The sequence below is a fragment of the Oncorhynchus nerka genome, linkage group LG13 (genome assembly GCF_034236695.1).
Source record: "Oncorhynchus nerka isolate Pitt River linkage group LG13, Oner_Uvic_2.0, whole genome shotgun sequence".
Lineage (NCBI taxonomy): Eukaryota > Metazoa > Chordata > Actinopteri > Salmoniformes > Salmonidae > Oncorhynchus > Oncorhynchus nerka.
The window spans coordinates 64,790,475-64,801,937 of NC_088408.1; the positions used below are offsets into that span (position 1 = coordinate 64,790,475).

General features: G+C 47.4%; 1 protein-coding gene across 3 annotated transcripts; it reads left to right on the forward strand.

The window, feature by feature from the left end:
- The first annotated feature begins 350 nt into the window (after positions 1-350).
- LOC115139876 (uncharacterized) lies at positions 351-11,256 on the forward strand. 3 transcript variants are annotated; one of them, XR_010465609.1, is made up of 6 exons: positions 351-1,851; positions 1,980-2,052; positions 2,736-2,785; positions 3,099-3,299; positions 3,511-3,656; positions 8,100-11,256. XR_010465609.1 is itself a non-coding variant. In XM_065026552.1 (5 exons), exons 1-5 carry the CDS (start codon positions 1,756-1,758, stop codon positions 8,214-8,216), a joined length of 633 nt encoding a protein of 210 aa, XP_064882624.1. In that variant the 5' UTR covers positions 351-1,755; the 3' UTR covers positions 8,217-11,256. The 3 variants fall into 3 exon arrangements, 1 of the variants encoding a protein (XP_064882624.1); XR_003865173.2 differs by having other exon boundaries at positions 1,980-2,785; XM_065026552.1 differs by lacking the exon at positions 2,736-2,785.
- Positions 11,257-11,463: the final 207 nt, after the last annotated feature.

The following is an 11,463-nucleotide window of genomic DNA, read 5'->3' on the forward strand; positions in this document are numbered from 1 at the left end:
GTCTCTCGCCGTTGCTTGGTAACGCAAGTTCTGAAAGGTAGCTATTGGGTAGCTAGCGTTCTGGCTAACAAAGTTGTTTAGCCAGCTCTTACATAGATTTTTCTTAGCCTATTCCATTTACTTGTCTGGCTTGCCCTCCCATGAGGTACGTATGCGTTGCACTGGGATGCTTTTTGCTCCATAAATATCAGCAGAGTTACTGTAGAAGTGGCTGGCCTAGATGGCTACTGTAGAAGTGGCTGGCCTAGATGGCTACTGTAGAAGTGGCTGGCCTAGATGGCTACTGTAGAAGTGGCTGGCCTAGATGGCTACTGTAGAAGTGGCTGGCCTAGAAGTGGCTGGCCTAGATGGCTACTGTAGAAGTGGCTGGCCTAGATGGCTACTGTAGAAGTGGCTGGCCTAGATGGCTACTGTAGAAGTGGCTGGCCTAGATGGCTACTGTAGAAGTGGCTGGCCTAGATGGCTACTGTAGAAGTGGCTGGCCTAGATGGCTACTGTAGAAGTGGCTGGCCTAGATGGCTACTGTAGAAGTGGCTGGCCTAGATGGCTACTGTAGAAGTGGCTGGCCTAGATGGCTACTGTAGAAGTGGCTGGCCTAGATGGCTACTGTAGAAGTGGCTGGCCTAGATGGCTACTGTAAGCTTCTCTGGATGTTTTGAAGTTGTTTCCTTCCAATGAACGAGAAGAATGGGGCTTCGCCAAAAAAGTAGTCGGCTCTCTTCTAATCTACATAATAGCACACTACTTAGATTGAACCAATGTATTGGGAATGCTAACGTGTTATGCTAGCATGGACACTGGAAATAGCTAGTGTGTAGCACATGTACAGGACTAAATTATTGCACTCACTCATTCTCTCAAGTGTAGCCCATGGTCAGCCTTGATACATTAACCACCCTTAGTGTGGCTAATGTATCAGAGTGGAATGAAGGCCCAAAGATCCCTAAAGTGAAGTTGCTCTAAAAGACGAGAATTTTGCCACAGATGCCTTTCAAACTCTTCCCTCCAGCCAGTCACAAGCCCACCAGAGGGAGCACAACAAAAGGTTGGAGAGGTGAGCCAGAACAGAGTTATAGCCTAATACAATTCAATATAGTAAGTATATTGCCATTTGGCCATCCAGTATACTGCAACAGAAAACACTCCCAAAAATTGAGTCCTACATTTTAGTTGAATATGTTTAAAAGTTTGACCAATAGATTTGCATAAGGGTCTACATTGCAGCAATTACAACTCTCATTCTTTGCAGTGCAGATCTCCACTTTCCAGGGTTCAACTCTGTTGACCATAGTCCTAGTGACAAGCAACACAAGGGAGTCAAGGTTGGTCAGTTACACTAGCAGATAGTAAGCCTAATGTCAGATGCAAGACTTGTTGACTTTGTCTTACACCCTTTGAAAACCAAAGTTGTATTTTTTGTAGACTATTCTTTTCGATGGTGAGTAATGTTGATTGTAGTAGAGCTGATGCTGTGTAATGTCTGTTGTGGCTGTTATTGCAGCTCAGCCCAGATCAATCTTTTGGCTAGCTGCTCCAGTGCATCATGGGGCTCTGGCTCCCTATTGAAGTGGATCCCCAATCCCCAACACATCCTTAAGAGCCACGCCCAAAATAGGTCACATGATTTATTGTATTTGATGTGGATTTTATCTTTATTTTTTGTCATATCAGTCACTTTATGTTATAGCCCTAGACCTTAGATTGTATTGTTTGCTTACCACGTAACCTTCTTTTTAGGCATTAAACTTGGCAGATATGCAGATTTTGGTGTCAAATTGCCTTTTTGTACACATGCCTAAACTGTCAAGGAGCCTTCTGTCATTTGCCTTCTGTCCTGAAAAACCTCAAGTGGTGAGTACCATATATTCACTGGTTTCATAAATTGTATGTGGCAGGTTATTTATCTTTGTATTACATTATTGTCAATGAAAACACATTGTTTACCAGTTACATTTACTCATCTATATTGTGTGTTATAGAACAGAAAGAAGTCCAAGAATGTGTGGAAGAGGGTGCTGTTCCAGCTGACTCCATTGACGTCACAGCTGAGAAGTGAGCATGGGTTGGGCTCCCTAGTGGCACAGCAAGCTGTCCACCCAAAAGACCTTGTCCTGGCCAAAAGCCTGACACTGACCCCCAGAGGGAGGAGGAGGATGCTGGTAGACCCCAGGCCCAGAACCAGGAGCTCCTGTCATTGTAGGCTAGCCCAGAGGCCCAGACCCAGGCTCAAACATGCCCCCCCTCATCACCCAGGGTCCCCAGTGCTTTCCTCCTCAGGAACAAACCTCTGGTGTTCCACAGTGTTAGGGAGAGGGTGCTGAGGTGACACACCCAGCAGGATCGCTCAACATACAAACTGGACAGCAAGGTCACTCATACTGTCATAGTACTGCCCCATGGCATTATTTTGTATCTCGAAGTATGGCTGACCTATGATCTGACTTGACATTAAAAGGGGTGTCTCCATTGCTCTCTGAGTGAAATGGAATGCGTAGAGTACATGTAACTAACAGGCGTGAAACCTGCTGCTGCTTCTCAGTTCTTATTCATCAGGCTTGTTGAGAGATGGGAAAAACCCTGATTTGGCTCCACATGCCTAGCAATGAGGGAGTGTCACGGGAGAGTGAAACTGGGCATTGGTTCTGAAGATGTGGGCCCTGATAGCTCCTATTACAGTGAGCTTTTCTGCCTAGTTTTATAACTGTTTATTTTCTGTTTTCCAACATCTCATGTAGAGTGGTCAGTGGTCACGTACTTCCTTGATTATCCATGCTTTAGGAAGAATGTAAGATTTTTTAACTTTTTTTTATTTATTTTTTTACAGCTGTTCATAAACAAATAATTACAGAATGTCAACTTAACTAAATGTTTTCAAAATATACTGTCTAGGATGTATGCCTCTTGTGGACAACACTTGTCTATCATAATGTCCTGTTGGTGTGTGTAACGAGGAGAGGAACTGCTATTTCATAGGATTTAGTTTAGTCAATGAAAATAAACAAATATTTGTAGTGTCGCACTTGAATAAGGTAATTCTGGCAACTCATGTTTTGTTTGAGAATAATATAAGTTTGTTTCCTTTTCTTCTGTCTTCATAGCTCTTACTCTAGACTGGAGGAGATTGACTGGAATAGGTCGGTCTTCTCAGACTATCTGTGGAGAAAGCACAACCTTCTGCCCAACTGTGACAGAGAAAAGCCATAGACTCCCCCAGAAGACACAACTGTGGGATGGCTTTTGCTTCTACCCCATCCCTAAGGCCATGCTCCATCACCAATCCAGGATCCCTCTGTCCATAGGTAACACTGGAGCTCTAGGCTGCATATGCATGCAGGCCAGGAGGCTTTGCTATGCTGTCACAGAGATGCTTACAGATTTGTAGATCTGACAATGAATGGATTAAGTTGATCAAAGATTAGCTTGTTTGTAACAAACATATAAATACATGTAGTGTGTTACCAATAGAGATAAATATGTCAAAGAACGTTGAGGAAAATGTGTAAATTGCAGGTCCTGCTGTTTGGCACTGCCTGGGATGTGGCGGGGCCATGGTGGTGGTCCACTGGCCTCCAAGTGCCATCTCTCATTGGTGCCAAACAGTTCCTTCAGGTTCTGTAGCAGCTCCAACCTCAGCTGTCTCAACCCTTTGCAACCAAGTAAGTGTCTGACTCTTCATCTCTCAAATCTAGCCAACACACTCAGCATGAACCAATCAAAGTTTATCCTTGCATTTTTAACTCATTTCACATGTCCTCTAAGCACCATCGTGCCTTACAATTCCATGATTTTCCTTCAGGACACAGCTTCGACAGATGTGGTCAGTATATCATGTGGCAGACCAGGGGGTTGGGTCAAAACGTTTACACAGATGAGACATGGACAGAGTAGGATTAGCTCAGTTTCAAAGGTGTTTATTAAAATAATAGTCCAAATGAATATAATAAGTTTTCCCCAAGATACCCTCTCCGGGATACCGTCTTCTGGGCTCCGGGTCTTGCTGTATCCTTGTGGGGATCAAAAACTGAACGCACTCACACCTCTGGAACTGTCCCCAACTATACGGGAGTCCTTTCTTCCACCAGTATCTTTCCTGTGTGCTGCCCTTCTGGCAGCTTTATGGAACTTGTACAGCTGGTGAGCAATCAGCCCTTGATTACTCACCAACTCTCAATCAACCCCAATTCATCCTGGCCGAGACCTGGCACGTCCAGCAGATGGAGCCATTACCTTGATGTATACTCCGTCTGTCACCAGGCCTCGACGAGTCTCCGCCTGGTGGCTGACATGCTGTACGCCCCCCCCCCCCCCCCCCCCCAGCTCTGTCTGGGAGGGGACTGTCATCAGTGCGACGTAAGTCTCCCTTCCCGATAGGGCATCCGCGTTTCCATGCTTCGCCCCTGACCTGTGCACAACAGAAAAAGAGAAGCGTTGAAGGGACAAAAACCACTTGGTGACCAGTTTGTTTCCCTGGCCATCCAGACCAGGGGAGCATGGTCCATGACCAGGGTGAAGTGGGTACCTAACAGGTAATACTTGAGTGTCTAGCGCCCACTTCACCTAGACTCTCTTTCTCAACAATAGAGTATTTTTTTCTCTCTGGGTATCAGCTTTTGTATATGATGGGGTGCTCCTCCCCATTGTATACATGGGACAGAACGGCCCCTAGTCCCGTGTCACATGCATCTGTCTGAACCAACATCGGCACGTGGAAATCGGGCATTACGAGAAAAGGATGGGAGCACAGCGCTTCCTTCAGGCGCCTGAACACCGCTTCTGTCTCGTCCCTCCATTTCACTGTTTTCGGGAGGCGGGCCCTGGTTAGATCGGTGAGGGGGGACGCTATAGCCGCAAAGTTGGTGCGTGGAACGGGCCAGTCACGTACCGTGTGAACCTTCCTCTCCTGGGGCTTATCGTTCCCCTGTCCGCTCAAATACCCCAGGTACTTCACCTCCTCGAACCCTAGTTTGCATTGCTTGGGGTTCGCGGTCAACCCGGCTTGTCTGAGCACGTCAGGTGTTCTGCCCAACCTTTGCTGTGGATGATGATATCCAGATAGGCCGCTGTGTACTACTGGTGGGGTCGAAGTACTTTGTTCATCAGTCGCTGGAATGTGGGAACGGGGGCACCGTTCGGTCTCCACGGAGACCGAATCCGTTTGGTGTCAAACGCTGTCTTCTCCCGGGATGAGGCTGCCAACGGTATCTGCCAATATCCTTTGGTCAGCTCAAGGGTGCTGATGTACCGGGCCTTTCCCAATCGGTCGATGAGCTCGTCCACCCTCTGCATGGGGTAGGCGTCGAACAAGCTTATGTCGTTTACACCCCGGAAATCATTACATAAGCGGAGGCTACCGTCCGGTTTGGGCACCAACACGATTGGGCTGCACCATGCACTGTGGGACTCTTCAATGACTCCCATCCTAAGCATAGCGTCCACTTCCTGTTTCTCTGCCTTCCTTCGGGCCTCCGGAATCCTATATGGCCTCTTTCGTACCGTTTCCCCGGGCCGGGTACGGATGTGGTGTTCAATGAGGGTTTTGCGGCCCGGCTTCTCAGAGTACACCGCCGTGTTCCGATCGATGAGCCCCCTGAGCTCTTGCTTCTGGTCCGGGTCGAGGTCCTCATTGCTCAGAACCACCACTGGTACCGTTGGCATCCTGGGTCCCGACCATAACACGGCCAAGGCTGTCCTCTCGTGCCACTTCAACAGGTTCACGTGGTCATCTGTTGGCTTCCGTCTCCCCGGATGATGTACGTGGCAATTGACAGGTCCCAGCTTCTCGATCACCTCGTATGGCCCGTGCCATGTTGCCAGGAATTTACCCTCCTTACCCCGGGCCAGTGGAACCGGGCGGTGATCCATTCCCTGTTCTTCTCCATTCCCAGGTGCACCCCCAAAAGGTGGGTGTGGGCCAGCTGAAGAACGGTTCCCACGTACCGTCGGGGCAGCAACAATACCTCTCGAAGTTCCCCCTGTTGGTGTGACACCTGAAACAAAAGGTTATTCTTGATTTGGAAATGGGGGTATCTCCAGTCAGTCACCCCCGGAAGTAGTTGTCCATACACCGTTATCACTTTGGCTGTGGCGGCTTTCAAGTTAGGATCCTCCCACTGGGCTGTCCCGAATTGTCCCCTCAGTTGGCCCCCAGCGGGTCAAAATCGAGGTTCCTCCCGTGGTTCCCCGAGGGGTGGGTACCGACACCCCCGCTGACTTCAGGACACACAGATACAGGTTGGTGAACCTGTTTGCTTCCGGGCCGCGCAGGAGATGGGTCATCCTCGTTCTCGTCTTCAGGCGGCTCGTACCTTCTTCCTCAGCTCGTGCCCCCACAGGGCCGCGAACAGCAGACAATCTCGTCCCACTAGGAGAGGTACCGGCAACTCTGGTACTGCACCCACCTGGTGCAGCTCCCTTGTGGCATCACAATGTTGGCCCATAGGGTTGGATACCGCTTTGTGTCCTCGGGGAACACAGGAAATGGACATCTCCCTACCACGTTCGGTCTCCAGGTTCAGCAGGCTCGAGCTTCTGTGTTATGTCCGTCAACCTTCACCGGGACCATGGGTGCAGTTGATTCGTGGTGTGCCCAACAGGAGGTGACGTAGTTCACTGCGTGACGCACCTTGCCTCTGGGGCTTGCTGATAGCATTGACTCCTCGAGCCAGGCAATGTGCTCCCGGGCTCCAAACTCAAAACACCTCCTTTTGGTCTCCATCTACCTGGGGTCGTCGGTGGCGGGTCGGCCCTACCCCAGCCGTCTCTCCAGGGGTTTGCTGTCCTTTGGCCCTGCCGACTGTCTGTTCAGGGTACACAGCAGTGGGGCTGTCCTTCCGACTCCTCGAACGGGTCGCCGACTCAGCAGGGCCTGAGTGTTCTGATGCATATCCACTGCTTCCAGGAGGCCCTCCAAGGTCTGGGGTGCGCATAAACTTGCTGCCCTCTTCATGTCGTGAGGTAGTGCCTGTAGGAAGCGATCCAGGACCACTTTGTCTAGGATGGAGAGGGTGGATACGTCGGTTAGGATCCATCCCCTGGTGACACACAGTAGGTCGCTCATCTGTGCTGAGGGGGATGCGTCGGCTACAAACCTCCAGTTGTGGAAGAGTTGAGCCTGATGGGCCAGGCTGTACCCGTAGCAGCTGAGTATCTCCTGTTTGATTCCATCGTAGTTAGCCGCCTGTTCATCGTTCAGGTCCCAATATGCCTTTTGGTCATTCCCAAAGAGGAACGGGGCCAGCAGACTGGCCCACTTCTGTCTTGGGCGTTCTTCCCGTAGTGCCGTCCGTTCAAGCATACAGAGGTAGTCTTCTGTTCTTGATTTAAAAACTGGTTTGGATGTGATTCAGTAGACGCTCCCCCTTGTAGCTTCCTGATTTCCTCAATGAGGTGGCTGTTTTGTAGCCGCTGTTCCTCCTGCATTCGTTCCTGAATTGCCTGTTGGGCCCGGATGAACTGAGCTACCAACTCGTCCATGCTGATGCTGCGTAAACGTCAACCTTGATCTGACCACGTTATCAGAATGCCTGCATTCTCCACCACTTGTGGCAGACCAGGGGGTTGGGTCAAAACGTTAATACAGATCAGACACGGACAGAATAGGATTAGTTCAGTTTCAAGGGTGTTTATTAAAATAATAGTTCCAAAGACAATAATAGGTCTCCCCCATGAGACCGTCTCCGGGTTACCGTCTTCTGGGCTCCGGGTCTTGCTGGGTCCTGTGGGGATCAAAAACTGAACTCACTCCTGTTACCTCTGGAACTGTCCTCAACTATACGGGAGTCCTTTCTTCCACCAGTATCTTTCCTGTGTGCTGCCCCTCTGGCAGCTTTATGGGACTTGTACAGCTGGTGAGCAATCAGCCCCAATTAATCCTGGCCGGAGAGCCCATCGAGACCTGGCACGTCAAGCAGATGGAGCCGTCGCCTCTTGATGTATACTCCGTCTGTCACCAGGCCTCGACAAGTCTCCCCCTGGTGGCTGACCTGCTGTACACCACAATCAATACAGTATAGGATGTTTTGTTATTGTATCATTCATCTGTTACTTTTTGAAATGTATTTGTACATCAGAAGTGTTAATATATGCATTTTATTCCATAGACTGCCAAGGAGAGGATGATACATTTGGCCTATGCTCAGGGAGAGAGGCTGGAGGAGGTCAAGGAGGAACTCTGTGGACAATGGCCACAGGCCCTCAGGGTCCCAGCCATCCTCTAGCGTCAACTCTGATACAAATGGAGATAGTCAACCTTTAAAAGGAAGAAAGACACTGAAAGATCCAGGACTAAGACCCAGAAGTAAAAACACTCATCAGGCCTGTGAACATGAAATCTTTCATCCAGAGCTTCCCTTATATTTTAGATAAATAATAATATTTCTGTCTGCTTGCTTTTTCTTTCTGTCAAAGTGTAGCCTAACATGGTAACAACAATATATGTTACATCATTTCTACAGGCCTAATCCTTATTCAACAATCAACTATCTCATGATTCAGTATTTGATTATTTAACCAGTCAGCTTCATGGCAGCCTTGGGGATCAGGATTGTAGGTGCACCTCACCACAGGGTGGTGGTGCGGTCTGCCTAATGAATCACAGGAAGGCCATCAAGGACCTCAACCACCCGAGCCACGGCCTGTTAATCCCACTACTGTAGTCAATGAACAGCTGAGCGGTAGTCAATGAACAGCATTCTCACATAGGTGTTCCTTTTGTCTAGGTGGGAAAGGGCAGTGTGGAGTGCGATTGAGATTCCATCTGTGGATCTGTTGGGGCAGTATGCAAATTCTAGTGGGTCAAGGGTTTCTGGGATAATGGTGTTGATGTGAGCCATCACCAGCCTTTCAAATCACTTCATGGCTACTGACGTGAGTGCTACGGGGCGGTAATCATTTATGCAAGTTACCTTTGCTTTCTTGGGCACAGGGACTAGGGGGGGTCTGCTTGAAACATGTAGGTGTTACAGACATGGTCAGGGAGAGGTTGAAAATGTCAGTGAAGACACTTGCCAGTTGGTCCGCGCATTCTGAGTACACGTCTTGTTCACATCGCCCTCGGAGAGCGTTATCACACAGTCGTCCAGAACAGCTGGTGCCCTCATGCATGCTTCAGTGTTGTTTGCCTCGAAGCGAGCATAAAATACACTTAACCCATCTTGTAGGCTTGCGTCACTGGGCAGCTCGTGGCTGGGCTTCCCTTTTATAGTCCATAATAGTTTGAAAGCTTTGCAACATCCTTCGAGCGTCAGAGCCGGTGTAGTAGAATTTAATCTTAGTCCTGTATTGAAGCTTTGCCTATTTGATGGTTTGTCTGAGGGCATAGTCGGATTTCTTATAAGTGTGTGGATTAGTGTCCCGCTATTTGAAATCAGCAGCACTAGCCTTTAGCTCGGTGCGGATGTTGCCTGTATTCTACAGGTAATGGCGGACTGAACGTAGTTATGTTGGACACCTCAAGATAAAACTGTAGTATTCAATATCGGCAAGTTAGACTAAATATTAGCACTACTCAATCTGGTGGGTGATTACCTTCGATCTGGATAATAATACAAAACAAATCTTAAGGCTAGAGAAATTTATCGACAAATGTTACGAAAACAAGCAACACCCAAACATGACGGAGAGTAAGACTGAACCAATTTCAAAACGAAAACGTGACTCTTCTACAGACAGACGATTTAATATTTTCACCACCGGGAATGGTAAAGGTCAATCCCGATCTGTTAAAATCAATAAATGACAGTCAATAAGATTTAAAACCGAAGTGAATGAACTTAAAAAGGAGAACATTGTTCTGAGAGAAGCCTTACGTGACATACAGACTAGATCCATGAGGGAGAATCTGGTACTTATAGGTATCCAAGAGAAAGAAGGAGAAGTTCCTGAATCCTTAGAGTTCCTCCTTACATCGCTTCAGATTCCACGCAAAGCTATTGACAAAATCCAACTCGTACGTGTTCGGCCAGAGAGGCAGAGGTATGAACGCCCAATCGTTGCCAAAGTTGCTTCATTTAAAGATAAAGTAATGGTTAAAAGCCTGGGACTTGATGGGACCAACATTGGCATGAATGACCAGTTCCCAGAGGAAATTGCAGAACGGCATAAAGTTCTATATCCACTTTTCCAGGAAAATAGATTAAAAGGGAAACGAGTAGCTCTCTTCGTCGATAAACTATATATTGATAACTAGTTGTTCAGAGACACAAACACTACTCCATAGCTATTTTAAAAAATTACAAGTTCTTTTAGACGAGGAAAATAATGAAACGATTCTAGCCCAGTTATGGATTGTAATAATACAATAAAAAATATGAGCTTTTCTATATATCTTCAAATATAACCAATTGGAACACAAAAGCACTAATTCAACATGGTGAAGATAAAAATTCAGTAAACAGAAGGCAAAGTATTTGTGTGTGGTGTGTTTTTTTTAAAATTTTATTTTATGTGTGGGAAAGTGGCGTTGAGTGGGAGGAAATGGTTGCATATCCCAGAACCAATGTATTGCTGTGAGCGGGGGTGTGCGAGAGCTTTCAATGTTGTTCAGATGATGGATATACTTTTTATACTGAATTATGTCTTTTTATGTATTTATCATGGGGAACTACATTTTTAAATAAATTGTATATCTAATTTATTTATTTACGATCCTATATTGATGGAACGGTCCACAACCCTATACCTTAGACAGCCACCTGAAGGACCCAGATACTAAGGACAAGTCCCTAACTGTTTTTGGCCCTGCTGTAAGCGGTCCGTATGCAGTAAAAATGCGGTCAGAGCCCTTCTAGAGCAGCACCGCCCCCTCAAGATTCTGAGCCTGCCTGGCAGGGTTTGTCCTGCCAAGCCCCCTAAAGGGAGAGCATTCTATCAAGGAAATTCTCAAAGCTACTAATGAGAACCTTGACGACCTTGTACCTAGCCGGTGGGGTGCCCCCACCCAGGCAGTGGTAGTGCTGGCAACACTAGCTGCAGTAACCCATGGGGAGGGGGTCACACTCAGACATTCAGAGAGGGGGTATATTATTGTGGCACAAAATCAAGTCTGACTGCATGGAGATGCTTGGGAATATGGTCAATACGGGGGACTGTGTTGTGGGTGTTTCAGGGAAAAGGTGTACATTTGACCTCCATCTAGGATGTGACAATGGTTCATAAAATCTCTCAATTTCTGCTCATTTTGTTTTTTTGCACGGTCCTGCAGGCCTTCTCATACAGCTGCAACTGTATATGCATTTGAAAAATAAAGACCTTTCTTAAGTTGGGCTCTGGGATGGTGAAACTGTTGAGAATGTGAGCCTATGGTTGTGTGGGGGGAAAGGGTTGAGTGTGTATGTGCGTATCCCACAACTGTTGCGAAGGAGTAAAAGATGTTAGTGACAATATAGGATGATTCACAATAATTGTTTGCTAATATAATAATTGCTTGCAATAATGTCATTTTGGTAATGGCGAGAATGGTGAGAC

Bases quoted from the DNA above. Each gene is read 5' to 3' on its own strand.
- LOC115139876 (XM_065026552.1), top strand. From the start codon at position 1,756: ATGCAGATTTTGGTGTCAAATTGCCTTTTTGTACACATGCCTAAACTG. The intron at 1,852-1,979 runs GTGAGTACCATA...TGTGTGTTATAG, and splicing joins GTCCTGAAAAACCTCAAGTG to AACAGAAAGAAGTCCAAGAA. The intron at 3,657-8,099 runs GTAAGTGTCTGA...TTTATTCCATAG, and splicing joins TCTCAACCCTTTGCAACCAA to ACTGCCAAGGAGAGGATGAT.